At 35.2% G+C, this 23,736-nt stretch overlaps 2 protein-coding genes across 6 annotated transcripts; one reads left to right on the forward strand and one right to left on the reverse strand.

The window, feature by feature from the left end:
- Window positions 1–967: 967 nt before the first annotated feature.
- Window positions 968–20,119, reverse strand: LOC118041049 (sister chromatid cohesion protein PDS5 homolog B). 5 transcript variants are annotated; one of them, XM_035048175.2, is made up of 29 exons: window positions 19,892–20,118; window positions 19,128–19,355; window positions 18,749–18,930; window positions 17,976–18,096; window positions 17,208–17,429; window positions 16,737–16,953; window positions 16,512–16,657; window positions 16,264–16,421; window positions 16,030–16,179; window positions 15,911–15,959; window positions 15,394–15,582; window positions 14,429–14,602; window positions 13,608–13,747; window positions 12,132–12,258; window positions 10,862–11,002; window positions 10,646–10,714; window positions 9,542–9,678; window positions 8,711–8,828; window positions 7,946–8,080; window positions 7,644–7,840; window positions 7,413–7,560; window positions 7,181–7,321; window positions 7,017–7,103; window positions 6,461–6,928; window positions 5,450–5,530; window positions 4,603–4,649; window positions 4,179–4,285; window positions 2,344–2,417; window positions 968–1,498 (listed from the first exon to the last, which is right to left on the reverse strand). In XM_035048175.2, exons 1-29 carry the CDS (start codon window positions 19,985–19,987, stop codon window positions 1,466–1,468), a joined length of 4,182 nt encoding a protein of 1,393 aa, XP_034904066.1. In that variant the 5' UTR covers window positions 19,988–20,118; the 3' UTR covers window positions 968–1,465. The 5 variants fall into 5 exon arrangements, with proteins under 5 accessions (XP_034904066.1, XP_034904050.1, XP_034904058.1 ...); XM_035048159.2 differs by having other exon boundaries at window positions 4,179–4,288; XM_035048167.2 differs by having other exon boundaries at window positions 4,603–4,652.
- Window positions 20,120–21,778: 1,659 nt separating this feature from the next.
- LOC118041040 (uncharacterized) lies at window positions 21,779–23,281 on the forward strand. Its single transcript, XM_035048139.2, has 2 exons — window positions 21,779–22,256; window positions 22,894–23,281. The coding sequence occupies exons 1-2, from the start codon at window positions 21,959–21,961 to the stop codon at window positions 22,944–22,946; spliced, it is 351 nt and encodes a 116-aa protein (XP_034904030.1). The 5' UTR covers window positions 21,779–21,958; the 3' UTR covers window positions 22,947–23,281.
- Window positions 23,282–23,736: the final 455 nt, after the last annotated feature.

The raw sequence follows: 23,736 nt of genomic DNA on the forward strand, positions 1-23,736 counted from the left end.
AAAGATAGCTCTGTCACAACTTTTTAAAATCAGGGTAATAATTATAAAGTATAAATTAATAAGTTGAAAATCTTAACTTTCGATTGTGATTAAAGTAAGATTTTGGCTCAAATTTGTAACATTTTTATTATTTACGTCGAAGTTAAGCCTAACCAAACGTATTTATTATATTTAAAGGTAATAATAACAAATAAATAAATAAAAAACATGATGTAAAAATTACAACGAACTAATTCGAAAGGGAACCTGAAACATGTATTCCAGCTAGACATCCACTTGTTTACAACCATTTCAAGGAGCGGCAATAGAATCATTTCCAATGAGATGAATTTGCAGGAATCATAAGCAAAAAAAAAACAAAACAAAACAAAAAATGAAGCTTGAAATTAGAAAGTGGTTAAACCGAGGATTTTAACCCCAAAAGGTACGGACTTGCAAGCATATCCAGCCATATGTTCGGATCAGTAATCAATGTGTTTTTCCATCTAAACCTTATCGGGCGATAAATTTTCAAGGGACTTGGAAGCGCATGTTTCCATCTGAAATTGACAAGCTAATGTTTTTTTGACAATAACATTATGGAACATAGTGCAGTGCAGGAATAAACAATCTATTCAATAGCTCACCGAACATCCAAGTTAAATTGATTTAAAGAATTTAGGACCTAGCAAGAGCGAGGGCAAACCAGAAAAAGCCATCGACTATTGCATTATGGTCAATGATGTAGTTTCTTGCAAAAAAATAAATCTACCATTTCGATGATTAATTAAATATGCAGGGAAAGACTTAATTCAGAATTCTGGCAACTTTGGGAATAAGATTGATGCAAAACTTTGAAGGGATAGTTGAAAAAATCTACATATTTGGTAGCCATTTTGAGGTTTGACCTAAGACTAAGAGCAATGAACAAGCAATTGTGTGAGACGGCATTACGCCCACCATGAAGCCCAATCATGCCAACACCCATAAAAAAATGAACCCTCAAGAGACCAAATTATTTTATGAACTAATTACATCAAGAATTTAAGCAGGCATTCCTTCTATCAGCGAGTAGTTTTAATTTGTATACCAATCATAATTCCTTGGTACAGATTCTGCCTCCATGGCGAGAAAAACATGTTCAGTGAACACTTTTTTCTCTAATTGGTACTCCTATTTGTAAGAAATGGATAAAAAAGTACATTTAGAAATTTTATACAGCATTGATTCTCTGGCTTTTTTTTAGACCTTGCCAAGGTTATTCTCCGGCAAAGGGAGTGAGGGTAGGACCTGATCTCAAATTCTATAATTACTAGATAAATGACGAGGAATAGAAGGGAGAAAAACTATGAGACATAACTTGCACGCTTCCTCGATGATATGGAGAAGACTGACATTCATCAAGAGTCACGGGGTAATTCATCCAAATTGTTGTAGGTTTTAAACTTACAGGTCTAATTCTGAACACGAACGGCCCATTTGTAACTTAGACTTTCTGTCGCCTTGTTCTTCTGGCAATCTGAAAGAAGCAACACTGTAAGTGACTGTTTCGGAGTGTATAAGAAGTTGCGTTTAAAGTGATTTTAACTTAGAAATACATCAAAATAATATTTTTTTTATTTTTAAAAAATATATTTTTAACATTAGCACATTAAAACAATCCAAAAACACAAAAAAAATAATTTCAAGCAAAAAAAAATCAATTTTTGGACAAACAGCGTTTTGGCCGCAATGCGTAACACACGCTCTAAATCAACTACAATTTATTTGTTGCAAAAAAGCAAACAAATAAGAGAAAGAACAACATATCAATTTTCCAGATTTTGAACAACATGACAGGCTTAAAAGCAGAAAAAGTGCAGATCCAACCCCCATTAAGAAATGCAGTGTTGCTAAAAAGAAAGGAACAAGGTGCAGTATCCCTCAACATGAAATATGAATTCAATTTAAAACAACAGATATGACGTTAACCTTGCCAAATTGAGATATAGCCACCATAAGGGTAAGGGATTGATTTTTATATTCACTGGTAAGTTTGTTAATGCCTTATAGTGAGATTCTTGTATTCAGAAATTTATTCTCCGCAAATTAACCTTATTCTAACTCACAAATAAAATATTACTAGAAAACTCCCCTCGATAATTTAAGAACAAAGGATAGTATCATGTTAGGATATTTAATTCAAAAAAATATTGTCCACTTTAGGTTAGACAAAAATATAAAACATTACTATAAACATTTTCATGGTCTGGGTTTGTGGAGAGTCATGCTCAGTTTTTCATCAGAAAGCAGTCTGCAAATCCTACTTTATGGTAACTTTCAGAACATGCTATATTAAATGAAGGTAAAGCAAGTCAGGCTTACACAATCTTCATTTTCATCAATGATTTCTGATGCTGATATGTCCAAGAGAACTTTCTGTCCTTTCATTCCCTTAGCTGCACCAAAAAATCAGTTTTTTTATCATTCATAAGAGCACCAGAATAACTTCGTGAAGGACACTTGTAGTGCAGCTTCTGACAATTCATTAACTTAAATGAGCAACAAATTTCACCCAAAGGCAGACACAGCTTTGTCTGCAAGGCAGATCGTGCACACTTGAGGTGTTCTAATATGCCAACAAAGCTGAACAGGGATGTCAAGTTTCACACAGCTTGACATGGGAGGTGGTGGCATCTATTTGAGAGCTTGGGTATAAAGTTAAATTTGGTGAACAGGTAAATACAGAAACATGAGTGTTAAAATTTCTAAAGGGCCGACCAATTATTTCACCAATTGCAAGAACTGACCAATCACGTCTTTAGATGCAACATCTCCATTATGGGAAGATGAATATAAATACTTTATATGATGGAAACTGGATATAAAAGGTCAAAAATGATACTGAGGAACCATGGAAAACATTTCTTACTATTAAAGCATGATGCATTAAGATCTCTTCAGTCCCCAATGTAATGAACTCTGATTCATAACCCAAAAGTCATATTTCATGTGTCATGTAATAACATTATGATAGGCCATAAAAAGGACTCCAAACAAATAAAAACTTTCAAACTGAGGATTTGTGTAACGACCCACACTTTCATATATGTTTATAGTTTAGCACTTGGTTAATTTCTTACTTTACTATACTTACCTATCTCTCTCCCCCCTTCTTTCTTTTTTTTAAAGTATTTCGACCCGGGTTTTAAAATTTGTGTCCTAAGTGCCAAGCATCCAAGTTAGGCACCAGTTTGATGGGCTTGTTGCTACATGCTTGTTACATGCAAGGAATTATGAAATGCAGGATATAGCTTCCAAACTGTTATTTTCAGCTAAGCACTATGTAGAGACAAATAAAACCTTACAGATGAATGCAGTAGCTTCAAGAGCTCCATTTTCTCAAAGTTCTTGTTATATGATGGAAATCAATAATGTATTTTTTTTAATACTGTTAACATCTTTTAAATCTAAAAGATGCATTAACATTTCAATCCCAAGTCAGTTTAATCTAAACCAGCATTTCAAGGAGCCATGAGCCACCATATACTTCTCAAAAAAGTCTTTGTTTCATAACGAGTGCCCCAGATCTAGGGATTGAGTATTCTGTTTCTATAAGAATTCACTTGGTGGTTCATAAAGCTTTATTAAGGGCAGCTTATGATATTCTAATACAAACGAATTGGTGCAGAATTTTTAGCAGTTCATATTATTAATTGTTAAATGATGACAACACTTTCAAATAGATGACTCAGAGAAACATTTCCTCTCAACCAAATTATTTTAAGGAATTATAGAAATACTCCTGGTGTACTGTTGCCTCCCCTCACCTTTGAACCTGCATTAATGTAGTGAGGGAGCGGGAGCAGGTATTGAATCATCTCTCAATTGCAGATGCATCTACAGAAACTAATGCCTAGAGAAGCAGCCAGGAATGGCGATTGTACTCAAATAAAAAGGCAATTATTTACAAAGTTATTGCTTCAGAAATAGAAATTGTGATATTTGATACTATTTTTAATATGTGCATTATCGTCACTAGACAACCAAACCTTATATTAATAGATATTTGAGGAAATCTGAAAAAGGAAACAGTTCAAGACTAGAAGTAAGACAGTGCAAACTATGAGTACTTATTGCTGTAAGCTAACATTTATTCAATATTCCTTTAACAACTTCATTAAACCAGGAAAAAACATGCAATGATAGCAGAAGTTTACCAGGAAAAGAAGTCACTCTTTCAGAGAACCTTCCACTTTCCATGCTTGCTAAGCTTTTGGTCGGTTTCGCAGTACCATCTCCAAATGCACTACAAGTTTCTCTTTGACTGCTGAAAGAAGGGCACCCAACAGGATTGGTGTGTGCAATAGAATTGGGGTGGAGAATTTTGAAAACACGAGCTAAGTGAGAGCAAAACAGTTTATTGGAACTCTACTGAAACCATCTCGAGAAAATTAACTACTAAACCAAAGATTCTGAATTTTCTTTCCAATTTTGCTGTCCATAAATGACAAAATGAGAAGACATGTGCATCATCTTTCAATTGAAGAACCAAAGGATCATCTCAGCAACTAGCATGAATGATATGCCTACAAATATACAGTTGGACACTGCTAAAAACATTAGGAATTATTGATGGCTTACCAATGAATTGGATGGAAGGTGTTTGACACCTTGGTGAGCAAGGTCTCCTGCTGATGCAAAACATAAACCAAGAAAGAAAAGGAAAAAGAAAGATCCAATCAACAATGGCTCTGATTGTCAAAATAGACAAATGGTGTAAGATAACATGAAAACATAGTAGCCTGCCAGAGGTATATAAGAACAATAAACCTCAACTCGAATCAAAGAATTGAAAAGAATATGAAACAAAAAGCATAATTCTCTAAATTTAAGTTTAAGATATTCCGTCAAAGGATATGATATCTTGACATCTTGCCTCCTGAAAATGAGTTTCCAAGGGGAAGATGAGACCACTACAAACTTGCAGGACTAATTTAATGAGATAGATTATAATTTAGTCCCTCTGTTTTTTAATAGAATTTTAAATTAATCCCTGCTATTTGGAAATTATAACTAATTATTTGGATTCATGTTGACAATTAATTCATGTTACTTCTATAATAAAATACCCATAATGCCTTTTATGGTAAAAGTAGGCTTACAAAAACAACACACTTTTGTGTTTTCAAGGTTTCAAATGCACATAAACTCCGTTCATTGTTGTGTTTATATCAGCTCTGCGAGTTTCCTAGGGCTGTCACCAACACATGAGTCAATCAAATTCATAACCAAAACTGAAATATCAAGGAACTGCAAACATCCCAACACTACAGTTAACACATAATTCTAACATAGTGCCAGTCTTTCAATTGCTTTGTTAACAAAACTAGGGATCACAGTGTACAGTTAACACATAATTCTAACAAAGTGCCAGAGCCTTTTAATTGCTTTGTTAACAAAACTAGGGATCACAGCGTTTAGCTATCACCTTTTCCAATGAGGAGTTATCATTCATAGTCTCATGGCTCTCACTATCCAAGCATATAAGGTCACCACTGTCACAAGAAATCTGCAAACAATGTGAAAACCAAACTTACAAGAGAAAAATAGCCTGCAAAAAATTAATGTGATAGACAGAGCGGAGCCACAGAGTGTTCATTAAATAACATAGCTGATAAAATAAAACACACATCTTCCACTAATAGTGAAATAACTGTTCATCTGAAGGGGATATACACCTGGGTATATGAATATAGGGGATCATCTTTCAATTTTCATGAGCAAACTAAATGCCATACACAATTTCCCAATTATTAATTTCCTTTCAATCTAACAGTTGATAGGAGTCCATTTTAGTTACACATTTTACCTCTGAATTGTGATATCACCGCTTCTTCCTTGTGATATTTTCACATATATAGTCTCCTGCTTATGTTAACATAGTTTTCTCTCTTTATCTCTCCATCAAAGTGATCATAAGCTCCTATAAACATGGATCTCTCAAGTCTCAACAAATAAGATTTAGCTATCTTCTAAATACATCTATCTCTTGAAATGGTATAGGGGTATAAGAACTTGTATGGAATATATTGATGTATTCAGGTTCCTTGATGGATCACCCATGACTTGCTTGGTGAACAATAAGGGCAGGTAGTTTATACTTAACACTGTTTTGTCCTTTATTTCACAATAAACCCACAATCTGTATTTTTATTCTGTAATTAGTGTTGTGAGGATTCGACCACTCTACCTGACAAGAAATAACAAAAAATCATTTGTTTATATAATATTGCCTCAACAATGTCCCAGAATAAGTCTTCAACTAGACGTCCTCATTAACTGGAGATAGTATTCTGAGTATCTTCTGATGTGAGCTTCATTCTTGATAATGAGCAGTGAAAAAAGAAGAAATACTACCCAAAATTCTAGAAGTGAAATACACACACAAACACAAGCACGCACAACCACATACATACATGCAGATAGAGAACATACTTACCCTCAAACTGTGAGGTTCTTTAAGCTCAGCCCTGGGATAATTGGAGGGAGTAATACTTTTACTAGCCTCAGCATTTTCTTTCAAAGAAGGAATTATTCTGTCTACACTCGAAACATGAGATTCAAGCTTCAAGGGTTTTGTGGTTGCAGAAGCACGAGATGACAAGCACTGTTTTTTCTCCAAGATGGATTTAGAACGTTTACTTGCATCATCTTTGTGCATGACAATACCAGACCGCTCATTCTGCAATACCACGGATTCTGAATCATTTGGAGAAAGGGCACGCTTTTGTCTACATCCCAAACCAATTTCCTTAGCTGCAGTTTTTTGCTTTTCTCTTGTACCCGTTGATGACAAACTAGCAATCTTTTGTGATGCTGGGTTGCTTGTGTTGTGTTCAACATCAGAAGACTGAATGGTAATTTCTTGACCCTTTCGCCTACGTTTGGAAAGAGTGGTGGTAGCAGTCTAGCATAAACAAAAATACAACATGAAATCATTAAAGAAATATGAAACAAAAGGGGAATTAGGTTAAAGATGCCTTCCAGATATATACCCCAGATATTTGAGATTTGAGAATGTGGACTACTCGTTTGACAAAACTTTCATCAACACTGAATTTAGTGAGGCATTTCAAGCTAGCCTGCATATCAAGAAAAAATTAGAAGATAACAAGCTAATTCACCAGAAAACGTAGATCCTTAAGAAAAGAAAACTTGCCTCATCACACTTCTTAACAACACTAATTCTATATAATGATGATGGCAGCGAAATCTGCTTGGGGGCAAGTGATGAGGAAATGACATTATGATTTAATTCATTTACTATGGAGATCCCAATCTCTGCCAGAATGAGCAGCTTCTGCATTCATAATAATATTTTGGAATCAATATAGCACTATAACAATCAGAAGGTGAACAAAAGGAGGCACTCTCTAAGTGAGAATACTAACAGGAGTTTGATGAGCATCAACAGCATCCTCAGTTTTTTTTATAGCACGAAAAATACTGAGCAAATACAAGGCTGCTTCATTAATAAGTCCCGTGTCACCATTGACAATACTAGCATTTACCAATGCCTGTAGGGCCCAAAAGAGGGGACTGCAGAAGAGAAGCATTATGAGTAACATCAAGGTACTAAAATTATATGAATACGAGTGCTGAGTTTGCTTCAGATTACCCACCTGCAAAACTGAGCATATACTTGCTCATCTTGACAACCATCAGGTGGGAAGCCAGCATCATGTGCAAGAACATGGATTAGGAAAACAACTGTGTATGCTGGATAATCCATAGGTGAGCTTTCTTGCACTCCAGATGTTTGACGAATTTGAGCTTTTCTGCTATATTCCTTGATAAATTCTTCGATGTATTTAAATGACTAGAGCAAACAGTATCAACAGACATTATTTGATGTGAGACTAAACATATAGTATTTGACATTATATTTATATAAGAATCACGCAAATAAGGGACAAAAACATACAGCATCTTGCAGATCCTTGCAGTGATCAGATGCAGCCAATGCATAAGCACAAGCATATCTGCTCGGTATAGCATGCTCCTTCAACAGCTTATGCATTTTATCAAGGAATAATCTCCCGACAAAGGGACAGGATTCCTGCAGTTTGATAAAAGTAAAACAAAAAAAATGTTGCGGGAAGATAGCAAATTCACTTATAAAACATACTAGCAGAGCAACCAAGAAGAAATACCATCTCTGTGGTGATTTATCCACCTGATACATGGTGGTTCATAATTTAAAATTTTGGAAGTAAACACATACATATTGATTGATTTGGGAAGAGAACTGAATGATCAGTTTATTCATTTGTCACTGAGCCTACTAGCTGTATTACTGATCACAACAACAGCCTTGCAAGATAAGTGATTGATAAAAGGATTTTAAAAGTTGCCTAGATATCCCCAAACAAACATCCAACAGACAGCAATCCGAGAATAAGTTACTCCATAATGATCTTTTCTCAACCCATCAGAATCATCAGGCCAGAAGATACTGTTGTTTTTTTCTAGTCATTTTCATAAAAAGCAAATAGTTTCTTTCCCCAGACAAGTACTTGGCACTTGCCACTAATAGTTTAGCAATATAGTAAAAAGAAACAAATGGTGAAAGTAGATGTCATTTCGTCTCCTAAAGGAAATGTTATGCAAATGAAGCAGGCATCAACAGCTCCCCAAATTCCATATGACAAAATGCTTTCAAAAACTTAGTCTTCATCCTTTCACATACCTTTGCCATCAAAACTGTAAAGCGAAAAATCTCTGGAGAAATATGTAAATCCCATCTCCTAGAAAGCAGAAGAACAGATTTCGCAGCAGCTAATTTGATGTGAGGCTTGTCACTTTCGCTGCCCAAAAAAGTCCAGTAACACATTTTAAGAGCCATGTTTTACATTAGGAAAAAATATAAATCAGGGAACGAAAACTGACAGGTATGTTATTTACATCCAGAGTCCATATTTTGTTTATTTATACAATCATGATCCCATTTCCTTATTTTGTTTCCAAAAAGCTACTACGATGTGTTGATTGAGATGTATTGATAATAAAGATAATTATAATGTATTCATCAGTGTAAAATATGATTTTTCAGAGCAATGTTAACAGTCACAAGGAAAAGCTTAGGGAACTGAATTTCACCTATTTATAACTATTATATACCCAAGGAAAACCGATGTGCATGGACATGTTTATGTTTTTCAGTCATCATTACTTTTCCTGGTGACAAACCTCACTTTAAATGCATCAAATATTTGATGTATGATTTGTCATATCTATAGATACCAATATAAATACTAACAAGCATGACAAAAAGATCTATCCATTCCGAGCATATCTCAAACTCAAGCCTGCAGAATAGATAGATCTTTTGGTCATGCATATTAGTAGAAACTGGTATCAATAGATATGACAAATCACACATCATATATTTGATGCATTTAAACACAGGTTTGTCATTGGGAAGAGTAATGATGACCTATGCGCTTCATATATTTATCTATGTTTAGTGTGCATAGCAAATATTGAGATTGCTGAAATGAAATTTTTTTCCAAAGAATACCATGAGGTGATTCCATCAAAAGTATAGCCTGTTCGAAGCAACTTTGACAAAATATCTAGCAATTCATTGATATGCCGCTTGCCATGAGATCCTCGATGTGGCAAAAAACTCTTGACAAGTGCTTTCAGCGCATAAATCTGCAAGGATAACACTCAAAAATAAGCTTTAAGGCTATGCTACAAAGCATGTGAAGTGTCTCACAAACTTAAAGTATAGCTACACCACTCACAACCGAACAAATCACGCGAATGGATTTGGATTGTCTCAACTACAGTACAAGGATGGTGTGACGAACCAATGATTTGATTTATCTCCAATCAAACTCATAATTATGCAAAACAAACTAGTGGTTTTGGATTATCCCAAGTTCTGTACAGGAGATGGTTTGAATAGCACAGAACCATTTACTAGACGATCATCTCAACTACTGTACAAGGAAGACACAACTTAGCAGATGATAGATAAGCGAATCAAACTCATGGTTTTGGTCACCTGCATCAGTCCAAACAATGGTTAAAGAATGACCAAGATCACTGTTAAAGAATCACAACTACTGTACAAGAATGATTTGGAAAAACTTGATAGAGTGCTCAAGTTAAATGTGTCCAAGAAACTACTCATTTATCTTGGAGGTTTTACTTCTTCATAGCTTAGCAAAATCAATCATATCATGGCAACTTATTTTAAGATCCAACATCATTAATAATGAAACAAAAAAAATTCCAATTAACTAATACTTGAAACATGGAGCAATATCATTAGAGCAGAGAAACTGAACAAACGACAAGATTTGGAATCTCATCCCAACACTCGTTGCACTTTCTGATTTCAACTTTAGCTTCTGGTACAACCGCTAATTTTCTTATCTATATTAGATATGCTAGCACTAAAGTTGTTTAGCGATCAGAGGAATCTAGTCAGTCCTCCCTTGTACCAATATTGCTTGATACTCACACTTTAATGGTTTGTCAGTTAACCAATTAAGACTCAAGGGAATAAGTTCAAAATTTAGTGGTTTGAAGCAGTCTTCACACAGAAAATCACTGTCATATTTGCACTTTAAACTGATAATTCTGTGGGAAATTTCCCTTCCATAATGCTCACCTTCAGCTTGCAAGAATCACAACACTCAGAAGTTTCGTCAGCTGAAGGTTCAACTTCAGATGATTCTGCCTACAAAGAAAGAATCCACATTAAGTGCCACAACATTCCACACACAAATTCACACAGTACATGGGATGTTATGCAAAATTTCTTTTTGCTGCTTTATTCTGGATAAACAATAGTAGATGAAGATAAATTTTATCTTGCTTATATTACTTGAAAAATTCTTCCAAATATGTATGATCTAATCTCTTGATTTTGAGCTTCAAATGCTGAAACAGAATGCTGCGCAATACAGCCCAAGGACTGCAATATGGTTGGGGTGTTCAGCCCACTATATAGAGAATCCACAAGTTCCTGTGAAGATGGAAAATAGCCATGATAATCAAAACACAAGCGCATATTTATTAGAAAATACTACACATTTAGATAAACACTAACAATAAGGAATTATTCATGCTGTAAAGACATTCATTTGTGATGTACAAGAAAAAAGGATAGAAGTTGCTCAATCCCGAGGAAATTGAAAAAAATAAAAAACTGTTCCTTCCAATCAAGTTTCACTAAAGAAGTGAAGCTTACCAAATTGTTAAAAGGACAAACAATAAATAAATATAATGTGAAACTATCAACACCAACATAAAACTTTGTAATGGGAATACATTGAATTCCTGCTTGGCACCAATTTGGCTCAATGGTAGTGGCCTCTTGGCTTCTATCAAGAGGTCACAAGTTCAATTCCTACTGTTTGCTTGAAATTAAACTTGTTTACACCCCATGCAAGAGGGTGGCCAAGTTAGAACCCCGCCCCTACTTTGGTGCTTAAGATTTAATCCCTCCATGGTGGGTATTAAACCTAGCATCCCCTCCCCCCTAACACTAACAATCAACCACCTCATGATTAACCAATCAAAATTCCCTCTAATATGAACAAAAATTGGTAAACATGTGCAATATTGCAAGTGTGTGAAATCAAACATGAGCATTCACCATATAGAAAAAAGAAAGTGGTCCCAAAAACAGAATAAGAGAGAAAAGAATTTCAAATTATAGGATATTATAATCTCCATTACCTGATCCAATATGCATCAGAAAGTTCAAAGATTTTTTTTGTGAATGTCAGTGTCAAATTGTATGAAAAATAAATAGTTCTTGTCCTAAGAAACCAGGAAATAACCCCCCCAAAAAAAAAAAATACAGCGCTTTATGTTGTGTATTGTTCTAGCCTAAGGTAGCCGGAGCCATTGGATAATTCATGAGAAATCTTGTCATATTACAAGGGCTGGGCTAATTCGGGATTGAGTTACAACAGCCCCGGAATGGCATCGAGACTCTAGGAAATAATCTTCTTGCAGCATCATGCAAACAAGATTGTCTTGTCATCTTTTCTTTTGAAAAGGCATCAAAAGTAGGCAATGAGACAACAGCTAATAGCTTAAAGTATGGATACAAAAAACAGGAATAAAGAGAAGCTGGGAGTCCACACCTTGCAAAGTTTTGAGAAAATGAACTCATCAGAAGAACCAACCAATGAAGCAATTGCAGAAACAGCATGCTTCGACTGAAAACGAGTTCCCTTATGGCATATTCTCTCCAACAATGGATAAAACTCGCTGCATGGAGAACAAAGAGTCAAATGAAATGAGTATTGTCAAAGGCGAAAGGCTCTAAAAGGCGCCAAGCATGTAAAATTCCTGAGGCGCTAGGTGCTTGGCCAAATGAACCAAGGCAATATGCGATAAATTAAAAAAATTATATGTATAAATTATAACATATATATATATATATGTTATAAATTAAGCGAAACTCAAAATACTGTGAAGTTTGAAATAAACTAAGTTCATTAAAAAAAATTGAAGTTTAAGAAAAAGTAAACTCAGCAAGGAAAAAAAATTCAGTTGTGAAGTTTGATAAGTGATGAACTTGAGATTTGAGAAAATGTTCTTTTATTAAAATAAAAAAAAAAGTAATTTTTTTGGCAACATAATACCATGGATATTTAAAGTGAGAGAAAAGATGGGTAAAGGAGAAATAAGATGGAGAGAGACCGAAAGAAAAGGATGAATGAAAATAAATGAAGAAAAAACAAACAAAAAGATGTACCTAATTCTTTGGAAAAGCGTGGCTGCCAAATATGCCTCCAGCTCATTTTTTTTCTTTTTAAATCCTACTTTTTAATTTTACAAATATACACTTAAATTATTTTTGGTGGTGCATGGAAAGAATATGGACAAATTGATCAAAACACATACCAATTAAAAAAAGGGAAAAGGAACATATATTTTGACTAGGTGTTTTGCTTCAGCGCCCAACGATGCTTGCACTCCAAGCAAGTGCCTAGGCAATGCCTAGTTAAATTGTGCTTTGGGGTCTCGCCTTGCCTCGCTTGGAGTGCCTAGGCAAGCACCTCAACACATATTGACAACATTGAATGAAATAGTGTTCAAGTTTTTGTGTTTCAAAAATGCTTTTGAAAAAATTTTAAAATTTTTTTTGTTTTTTTCTTTGCTTCAAATTAATATTATTTTTAAATCATTATAAAACAACCTAAGTCATTCACTATTGTACTAACCAGTAATAACTAACACCTCCCTCGAACACATTCACTTGGATTAAGCATGAAGAATATAATCAGCATAGACCATATAGGCCTATTTGTTTTTGTGTTTCAAAAATGTTTTTGAAAAAAATTAATTTTTTTTTATTTTTTTCTTTGCTTGAAATTAATATTTTGTTTTTAGTATTTTCAAATTATTTTGATATGCTAATGTCAAAAATAATTTTAAAAAAATAAAAAAAAATTATTTTGATGCATTTCCAAGCAAAAAACACTTTGGAAAGCAATAGTCATTACACTCCCAAACATATATAATCTGATCCAGATTTTGAACTGATGGAAAGTTACATTTGCTTACAAAATGAAATGTAGTCCCAATATCATCATAAGGCATTGTGAAGTTACCTGAATTTGGCTTTAAAATGAGGGCCTGCTTTGGCCAAGACTTCAACCAGCGTATCATTAATTGAATTGTTTTCTTCTAACAGCAATTGAAACTGCTCTTCCAAACCCCGCATAAAAGAGGGGTAAACACTGATAATAGCCTATATTACGCAATGTGTCAGTTATATTGATTGAACTGGATTTTCAGTAAAGAAAATGCAAATTTATATGATAAAGAAGCTCTCATTTGAGCATCATTAACATTGCTATTATAACACTTAAAGAAGCTCTAAAATTAAAATATATGCCAACTGCTTCCACAAATCAAATCCTATTCCGAGGCTGCCACCACCACTGTAAAGAAAAATGCATATTGATGCACCAAATAACTCTGAAGCTTCTGTTGAAGTAGGGACTAAAATGCTAGTGTGTGACAAGCTAGTAGTCTGAAGTGATATCATCTTAGCTTAACAATCATTCAGAAGATTGCCTGAACATTGACAACCACTTAAATAAAATTCAAATATTTAAATCTTAAAGCCAAGGTGTTCTAATCTAAAGGAGTGAAAAACATTTTGCAATCCCGTGCAGCCACCTATAAAATTTGAGAAAAAAACATTTAGAACAAATTTTGTTTTCATCAAGAAACTTGATTATTTCCAACCATTGTATTTGGAAGAGTTCACAGTCCAGTGGGCAAGAATTTGCCATCAGTTTTGTCTAATTTTTGGATCTCATATCCCAACAGAGCATTTTAATGCCATTTCATCACCACTTTGAAAAAAAAAAAAAAAAGAGGAAAAAGGGAGCTGTATACAAATCTAAAAAGCAATTATCCTTACCAGAAGCAATTTAGCAGAGGCCTTGAGATGTTGTTCAAAACCACTGCTGGAGATATGATCTAAAATATATTGAACATGCTCTGGGCTGAATATGTTAAATGAGCATTTTGAGGAGAGTAATTGTAGAAACTCAAAATGTGGATGCTTGTCTCCTATCATTTTCAGAAATTTATCCTGAGAAAAAGAGCGTGTAATATACAATAAATTAGGTAATATTTAAAATAGGAAGGGAAGAACGTTATATATTTTCACAAATAATAAAGATTGAAGTAAGCTCATGAATAGGACTTATTAAAGGAAAATGACACATCCATCGAATTAAAGCCACACTCACCTCCATTAGCATAGAACTCTCAAACCATAGAAGAAAACAGTGGTAAGATGAGCACATGAACACACAAAAAACAGTCGCTCATCATACAGTAGGACTAGAAAGTTACAACAACATGAAAACTGGAAATCATGGCGGCTAAGGAAGTAAAGTACAGAGCAGCAAGAATCAGTAAAGTGCACCCTGTCTGATCCAGTAGTGCTGATAAGATAGGTGTGAAGCTTAAAGAAAAAATGAGTGCCTTTCACATTATTTTAGCAAAATTGAGAATAAGATCGAGTGTATTGGGCTTCTGTAACTGGAGCAAATATTTTCTAGTTTATAACATGACACAGTTGACCTGAAACCCGACTAAGTTTCACCTCGAAGTCTCTAGCAAGAAGCAAAATTTGATTCTCAAATAGTATGGAACATTTTAAGATGAAGATGCAAAGAATTCAAGACAACCATTATAAAATTGACCCAGCTCACTAAGATCCTTTGTTTTAGCAAATCAATAGAAGCAATTACAGCATGTGACAACAATACAGAAAGATAGTTGACGGTAATAATAAATAAGGCAGGACATAAGTTGTATTGTGATTGATATTTTCTTTCAATTACACCAGAGAAGGAAGAGAAGTGAACTACACACTCTAGTTTGCTGGGCACTTTTAATTGTTCGATCATCCAATAATTGCTCCAGTGCAATGAAAATCTTGCTATCTTTCATCTGGTTCAATTTATGGAAGCACTCTTCTGCCTTCAAAGGATCTGGAAAGGATGCTGACATTTTCACAAATGAATTTTTTATTCTCCTCTCCATTTCTTCTGAACTGCTGTCCTGCAATATGTATTTATAAAAAAACATTTATCACAGCCAAGAATTAATAAACAAAAATGCATGAAGCTGTGCTACTGAGCACCCTGACATTTAACATAAGTCAAATAATAAAAGTCATACTCTAGCCATTCAAACAAAAAACTCAGGTCAGAAAGTGAGAAGTACAATAAAACTTTTTGCATGCATATGTGCACTTTATATCAATCACGTTAATCCGATATGCATGAAAGTTTCAGACACTTGATCTACTAAAGTTTCATCAAAATGGACAAGCAAGTGAAATTGTCAAAAAGCTTCTCAGTAGCAGCCACAATGCTCTAATTTATACCTTCTCTTTCTTCCGTTGTGCCAAAAAAATTTGCATTTCAGTCTGCAGCCTGAAAACAAAGACACATGGTAAAAAACAGCCATTTCTATCCTAATTACAGTAGCACTCATTATCAATACCTTCCCTTCTGAGATAATATAGATATCAGTGCCTTCACGTGAGAAGAAGTGAAAAGAGAGAACAATTGGATCCAGTGCCTTGTCCTTTCCTCGACAGGAAGAAAGACAGGAAATAAATCCTCTGCAATAACAAGCTCCATGTTTTGGGGCCTGGAGAATATAGATAAAATATTACATCCAATAACATAATTTAGATTAGTGGATTAATTAGTCAAAAGAAGTGAAGGATCAGACCTGAAATCCTTACAATCTTTATCATAGGAAAGCATCAAGACTTTACAAGGAATCTGTTCAAAGTGATCACTTGCTGTCATGAGGCCTTCAGAACACATGATACAATAATCTCGATATACCTCCATCAACTTCTCCAAAGCCTTCTTTCTGACAGATATCTGCACAGTAAGTATGAGTTAGACCAGATTTTTCCCACATAAGTAGACAGCTTTCGTTCAAGTGAACAGAAACTTCTGAAGAAGAATTACCTTCTTATCCCGAAGTCTTTCAGAAACTTTTGATATTAGTTCGGGTGGAAAAAACCTCAGGTTAGTCCTGGCAAGATCACAGGCAACAACAGCAGCCTGTGTTCGCACTCTATCATCAAAGTCCAGCAATCGACCTTCAAGAACAGCTGATTCATTGACATGAGACAGGTTAGATTTCAAAGACCCTATTTATTGACAAGTAAACTCACTTGCTGAATCACTTACTAAGTATTTCACGTGATACATTCCCAGAGGGATTGGCCATGTAGCATGCTTTAGCACACTGCAAAACACTAAGTCTAACTTCTGCTGATTTATCAGAGAATCTATTTTTGAACTCTACAAAAAGACTGTGGTATTTCTGTACAGCATGATGCTCGGGTAGTGCCAGGAGCTTTCCAATTAAATTAACAGCTTTTATTCGGACATCAACCTGATCTGTCTAGACAATAGAATTCAAAGTTTATTTTAATGAAGATCAGAGGATAACTTTCCAAAAGAAAAGAGGAAAAGAAACGGAATAAATAACAGTAAATTGCAGGTAATAGGAAAAACAACAAATGTTCCTTTAAGAAGACATGGAAAAACTTTGCAATATTCAGCCCATGTGATAAAAGTGAGATGTCATACACCTTCAAAACAAAGATGCAATGCTATGATAGATTAGGACAAATGAGTTAGAGAAGGATGTCGTACCAGTAACTCTTGAGTCAAGTTGGGGATGACACCAAGAAGCATATGAGGAGCACACTGGAAAACTTGAAAAAGGATTTCATGGTAAAATTCCTTAAGCTCACTCTCAACAGCATCTCTGTCTAAGAAACAAGATGTTAAAAACCCACAAACAAATGGTTCAAGCTTTTCTTCACAAGTTTGGATGACAGATGCAGCAAGCTGAGATGCAGCAGGAGTTGCAGCCTGTGGGGAAAAAAACAGAAGGGGAAGGGGGGATGATGAAGTCAGGCATCAGGAATTGGCCCAAAGCAGAAAGGATTTCAGATGAATCCAAATGTTAGAGCTAGACAGTTTACTACCAAACCAGTAACTGATAGATCTAGTCAAGAGAGCAAATACTGCATGTTCAAACATCCAACCCAAAGCCTCAAGCTAGTGCAAGAAGAGGTCCACGAATTTAAGCCATACTTAAGGCATAACAAATAGATTTCCAGTCATAGTAATTTATATATTTCAGCCATGAATCACAAACCCTTGGCAAGATTTCAGGCATGAATTTTTACACAGTTGAACTGCTTGCTCCATTCAAGAAATGCCCGTCAAAGACATTCAAAACCCAAAGAGAAAGAACTGGTCAAGTTAGATCTAACATATAAAATTCATGCATTTGTCCACTGTACAAGCAAAAATCACTGGTCTCAAATCTAATTTGACATTTAACAAGTTTGTCACAAGAAATAATCGCTGCAAGCTGTATGAACCAAAACAAGATATTGTACAAATACTAACCTTTCCTTCCTTTATAAGATTCAGCAAAATCACATCCAAAAGTGCTTGAGAAGCCTCCTCATTTAAAACATGTTTCATTATAGACAGAATCTCATCAATCAAAGACTGCTGGTGATGTTCCCTGCAAAGGCAGAATACAGTGCCATGAATAGTTCTGCATTAGCAATACAGGCAAGGAAAACAGCAAACGGCCAAAACATATTATCATAAAACTAAAGAAAGTACCTGAGCTACATGCAAACAACAAGTAACCTCAATTATATGACTTCATCTCCCTCCAAAACTCATTGGTTGGTCAAATTTTTACAATAAAAGAAAAAATATCCACAAATGGTCATACTGTAAGTATTGACTGGAAGTTGATGAGCAAAGGACCCAGGTTCAAAAGACAGGGAGTACATATATTGGTAACGAGATCAGTGCAGGAAAGAAAATTTTATTTCATATACTTAATCTAGTTAAACACGGAGAGTATGATATTAGCAGGAGCTCCGTGTCTAGGCTCTGAGGTGACACTATCAATAAGTATTCATTACAAGGAGGTGCTGTACTATGCAACTTTAATTGAGAGTTTCAACATCTTCAGCTTTAGCCAACCAAGTTTGCTTCACAGCACATAGTTAAGATCCAAAAGGGAGAAAAAAAGAGGAAAAAGAAAACATCAAGAAAACCATAGAATAAATCAAGCACGCTATTTTCAATTATGTTGCCTGAATTAGCAAATACAAAAAAAAAAAAAACCCGAGAAAAGAGAAAAGAGAGAGCATTCTAACCTCACAGAAGAGAAAAAAATTTTGAACATTTCAAGAACAAGATCGTGGCAGTCAACATCCAGCATAATCACACAGCATTTACAACGTGCCACAGTTTCCAATACTTTTACTCTCCTGAAAAAGTGTGGGCTAGCAGTATCACTGAGCTCCTTGAACATGTTGAGAAAAAGTATAAATATATCCTTCGAAAAGAAAACCGGATCAATGTCAGTCGCAGTCATTATTTATCAATATTCTGAAGAGATGTCAGCACAATTGCAAACATGCAGATTCATGTTGCTTCTATTCACAAGCACACAGATGCACGTAAAGAAGAGCATCCAGAAATTGTGATAACATGCTAAAAACACAAGTATGAGCATGGAAAGAGTCTCATTACCCTCAGATATTTGTCCTCGAAAGGAGGCTCCGGTGCCAGGACCCGAAACACTTCACTGACACAGATTGCCACCAAAAGTTTGACTTCTTTGTCAGTATGCTTAATAAGATCGTGCTTCAGAATAGACTTCCTCAAGGGCTTTATAGCAGCTTCTAACTTCTTCGTAGCTTCTGCCTTTTTTAAAGTTTCCAAAGGCTGTTCAATTTGTGACAAAGCATTTGCAGCTTGCTACAAATAAAAATTATTAAAATTAACCAAATCTAAACAACCTTGACAAATAAATATATAATGATGTGCAGAGAAAATCTCATATATTACACGTTACTTTCAAAAATTAAAAAGAAAACAAATTCAGATTTGATTCAGTACCGGAAATTTTCAAAATAGACAAAAAATAATAATTACATATCAGCATTATTTTCTTGGAGAAACCAGCTAGTGATTATTAAATAGAAAAAAAATAAAAGGTATACATTAATCGATCCCGATTCCGTAACAATAGTAGTATTAACGGGTAAATAAATAATATATGTGAGAAAACTCACACGTTATTTCAACTTTTTCAAAAAATAAAAACATGAAGAAGAGGCGAATTCGAAATATTTAGAGAAACTGGAAGCAAGCCCGAATTCTCTAAAGTGAAGTACTAAAAACAGTTGAATAAACGCCTACAGTGAACAGAATCGAGTCAGTACAAAACCAAGGGTTTTTGTGTTATTGCGAGGAATTATTTTTCGTGAAAAATAAAGGAAAAATACGCATACTCGGAGCGATTTGACAAGGAAGTCCTTGTTGGGCCGAGCGTGTCGACCGAGATGGTCGCCGATTTCGGAAACGAGTTGAAGCGAAGATTCGTCCATTGAATAGCTGGAGAAGAGAGGATTTGAAGATTTTTTTAGTGGAAAGAGAGTGAGGGTAAAGCGAGAGGAGGGAATTTTTTTTGTTGTTGTTGGTTTGGGACTGGCATCTGCTCAAATGCGAAAAGCGTGTTTCTAGAGAGGGAAAGAGAGGTTTCAAGCGGGTACGGTCCCGCCTATGCTTCGCGTGGATTTCACGCGTTGAGATTTCCGTGTAGTAGGCGGGCATGAGATCAAACGGTTAAGGGGCTGTAGGTTATTCTTGGGAGGTGGCTGGGATAGTGCCAGGTCCGCAACACGATAGCGGAAACAAAAGGTTGATTTTTGAGAAAATTATTATTATTATTGACATTAATTAAATTAAAAGATCATTGACATTAACCATTATTAACAATTAACCCAAAAAAAATCTAAAAGGGGAAGAGGTTTTCTATAGCAGTTTTACAGTAGCTCTATGCTCATTGTTGCTATGAAAACAATGAAATTATAATTTTACTTTTCTAACATAAAAGAATGACATTGACGGTGGAGGTAGTTAGGTATTTTTTATGTTTTTTCACGGTAAAATAACTAGAAGATTTTTTAAAGTAAAAATTATTGAATTGGTATACGTGGGTCGTTTGAACTTTTTCATTTTATAGCACAGTGGAATGCCCTGAGTGCTTTTTAATCTAAAATATCTTCAACTTTTAGTATTTAAGGGTTCTTTAGTCTTTTTTATTGTGATTTTTTTTTTTTTTGGTTAATAGAGGGTTGGTGAAAGGCAATCTAGTTTTTTAACTTATACAAATATTACTTAATATCAAAAATTTAATGATGAATGTTGTTCACGTGGACACGCGTAGCAATCCTCACATTCTTTGAACAACATATGCACTTTGCAGCAACGCTTGGTAGCCACGCTCTGTCTTTAATGGAGGTATTTGAATCTTCATGACAGCTCCTTTATAATTGAGTGGTGCAGACTTCGCATCAATTTGGTGCTAGTAGCCTTTTTTTTCTTCTAATTTTATCTCTTCTTCATGATTTTAACATCGGACCCGTAAAGGTTTCTAATAACCCTTTAATTTGTTGATTTTAATTTTTTTTTTATTATTTATTTTATTTCAAATAATTTGTATAATTTATTTTTTACTTTCAATTTCCATCCTACTTTGATTTGTTTACCTTTCATATTTTATTCTTTTTTATTATTATTGCTATTTATTTTATCATTTTTTTTAATTGAACTTGTTTTTCAATTGCATCCTCAATATTTTATCTCATTTAATTTTAATATCAAACCGAGTACTTGTTCTTTTAATTGTTATTTGTTTTGTTTCCCATTTTTTTAAAAAAAAAAAACTTTTCATTTCAATTTTATCCATCAATATTTTGTTGGTCAGGAATTTCGCTTCATGATTTTTTCGTGTTTGTCTTTTATAGGATAATCCTGGCCTTATAACCTGGATTACGGGTCTAAATCGCTAGTCTAGATTGACTCGGAGATTTTTTCAGTTTTCTTTTCGTTCCAGTATATGTTCTCAAAATTCAATTTTAGCATTTTTGCAAAAACTGCAATACCAAACATTAGTTTGTTCTAGTCTTATATGTCGAGTTGCGGGTTTTCTAGATTAATCTAAGTTGACTCGGATTAAGTTTGTTCAGTTCGATTCATTTGATGTTCTCCAAGTCGAATTTGTTTTGTTTTAGATGGTTATTTTAAAAAAAATTGTGATTTCATCCTTTAGTTTTTTTATATCAAATTTATTATTTTTTCCTTTAAACCCGGGCAAGGTGACCATCTATCTGGGCTGAAAGCCCACAGCTTATTGCTCACCATCTCCTCTCCTGCTACTCTCGTCTCTTTTGTCCTCCTCCCCTTTCTAACTCTGGGCTTCGATGACCCAAACATAGGTAACCTCTCTTTCACCATTTTCAACCCCAAAACCCAGAACTGCCAGTCTATCTCTCTGCCCAGACCTCCTCACAGGAATGGAGCTCGCGAACAGAATGGTAGCCGTAGCAACAAAAGCCGCAAACAACAACACAGTGATAAACGTGTGCCTTGTAGGATCCTTCCTGGTGCTGGCTGCGCGATCCGCGAATCAACAAAATAACATAGAAGCTTTAAAGGCCGAGAAGGACTCGCTAGTTAAATCGAACAAAGCCATGAAAAAGACCATGTGGGACTGGAAGCAACAGCTCTTCTCCGAAGCTGAGACCGACTCCGCTTTGGTCACTGTTGCCAGACTCAGGGCCATCTATGGCGAGGCACCACCGCCACAAACTGGTACATTCTTTTACAAATCAGCGCATATCCTTCCACGTGCCTCCACAGCTTAATTCGTGTTGATTTTGATTTTGTGTTTTAGGGTTTAAAGAATAGTGGAAATGAGAAGTTTACAAATAATGGCACAATTCCAACAATGTAAACAGTACGTAATTTAGGTTTTTGTAGAATTAGGGTTGGATAATATAATTTGGGGGTTCGTATCACTTCCGAGAGGAATTTACAGGTGATGGAGAGATTAATAGAAATCTCATAATTGTCTGACGATCATTGCCAAGGGGAATACAATGCAAAAACGTGTTTTAATGATTCCTTCGAACTTTGTTTCTGATGTTGATAGCTTCAGTGAAATTAAACTGTATAGCATCAGGAACCCCTCGTCATAGATAAACTCCCTCGAACCTATCAATTTGGGATCCGCATTAGGCAATAGAGCGTTTTCAAAGTTTTTCACTAGATGCAACCATGTCCCTGTTTACTGTAGCCAGTGCAGTGTGTTAAAATTTTGGTGTCACTGTGTGCAAGCTGTAGGATAGCATCTCCTTGAATGAATTGACAGGTGCACTCTATCTATGCCTACGTGGAGTCTTCCCTTTGTTGGATAATTTCTTCTCTGATTACTTATTGGTTTTGGCAGGAGATGCTGTGAAGGAAGAAGCAAAATCATCTGCATCTAAACTTGTAATCTAACTCTGTTTTTCCTAGTTCTTAAAGTTGCAAATATTGCTGGACATTGGGGCACTCATGAGAGTCAATGGGATAAATTCCATACCCTAGCTAGCACGTGGATCAAAATGTTGGTAGAATTGTGAGTGGTTCTGTGCATTCTCTTGTAAGCAAGAATGATGAATGAATTCCATTTTGAGTTAAGACCAACGAGAATTTTGCGGTGACAAAAAGAAAGAAGCTGCCAAGGTGCTGACTGGGGACATTCTAGCCTTTTTATGCTCTCTTTCTTTCGTTTATGTCAAAACCATCATTGCAAGAGATAAATAACCGGTACTGATACTGTTTCTTCATTTTAATCTGGTGCCTATTAAACTATATTTTGTTGCGTTGTTGTTGCATTTGTAGATTAACTGCTGAAACACGCCACTGCACATAACAAATAATATGCAATATTTCCTTTTAAGTTATACCGAAATGTGCAGAACTCAAGCGCATGCATTTAGACGAATTTCTTTCTGGATTGTCCGGGTCTTAAAAAGAACTGCTCTTTAGCTATTCTAAGTGCCTGTTTGGTAACGTGGCTGCGGGTGAGGTTCACCCGCAGCCACGCAAAATACCGTTTGGTTAACAAAAGGAAACAGAGTTTTGATGGTGGGACCCATCCAATTCTCAGCCGCGCCTCAGGTTTGGGAGAAAATGCTGCTTCTCGTAGGGTAGAAAAGTTGCAAAAGTGGAGCATGGCTCCACTGTTCAGTGAACAGTGGAGCCATGCTCCACTGTTGCAACAGTGCGAGTGAATTAATTCACTCGC

This window comes from Populus alba, chromosome 14 (assembly GCF_005239225.2).
Source record: "Populus alba chromosome 14, ASM523922v2, whole genome shotgun sequence".
Classification (NCBI taxonomy): Eukaryota; Viridiplantae; Streptophyta; class Magnoliopsida; order Malpighiales; family Salicaceae; genus Populus; species Populus alba.

Coding starts and splice junctions, on each gene's coding strand:
- LOC118041049 (XM_035048151.2), bottom strand. CDS start 19,987: ATGGACGAATCTTCGCTTCAACTCGTTTCCGAAATCGGCGACCATCTC. Junction 5,531..6,460: donor AAGAACCTCACAGTTTGAGG/GTAAGTATGTTC, acceptor CATTGTTTGCAG/ATTTCTTGTGACAGTGGTGA. Junction 2,418..4,178: donor AAGAGTGACTTCTTTTCCTG/GTAAACTTCTGC, acceptor TTTTTGGTGCAG/CTAAGGGAATGAAAGGACAG.
- LOC118041040 (XM_035048139.2), top strand. CDS start 21,959: ATGGAGCTCGCGAACAGAATGGTAGCCGTAGCAACAAAAGCCGCAAAC. Junction 22,257..22,893: donor GGCACCACCGCCACAAACTG/GTACATTCTTTT, acceptor TGGTTTTGGCAG/GAGATGCTGTGAAGGAAGAA.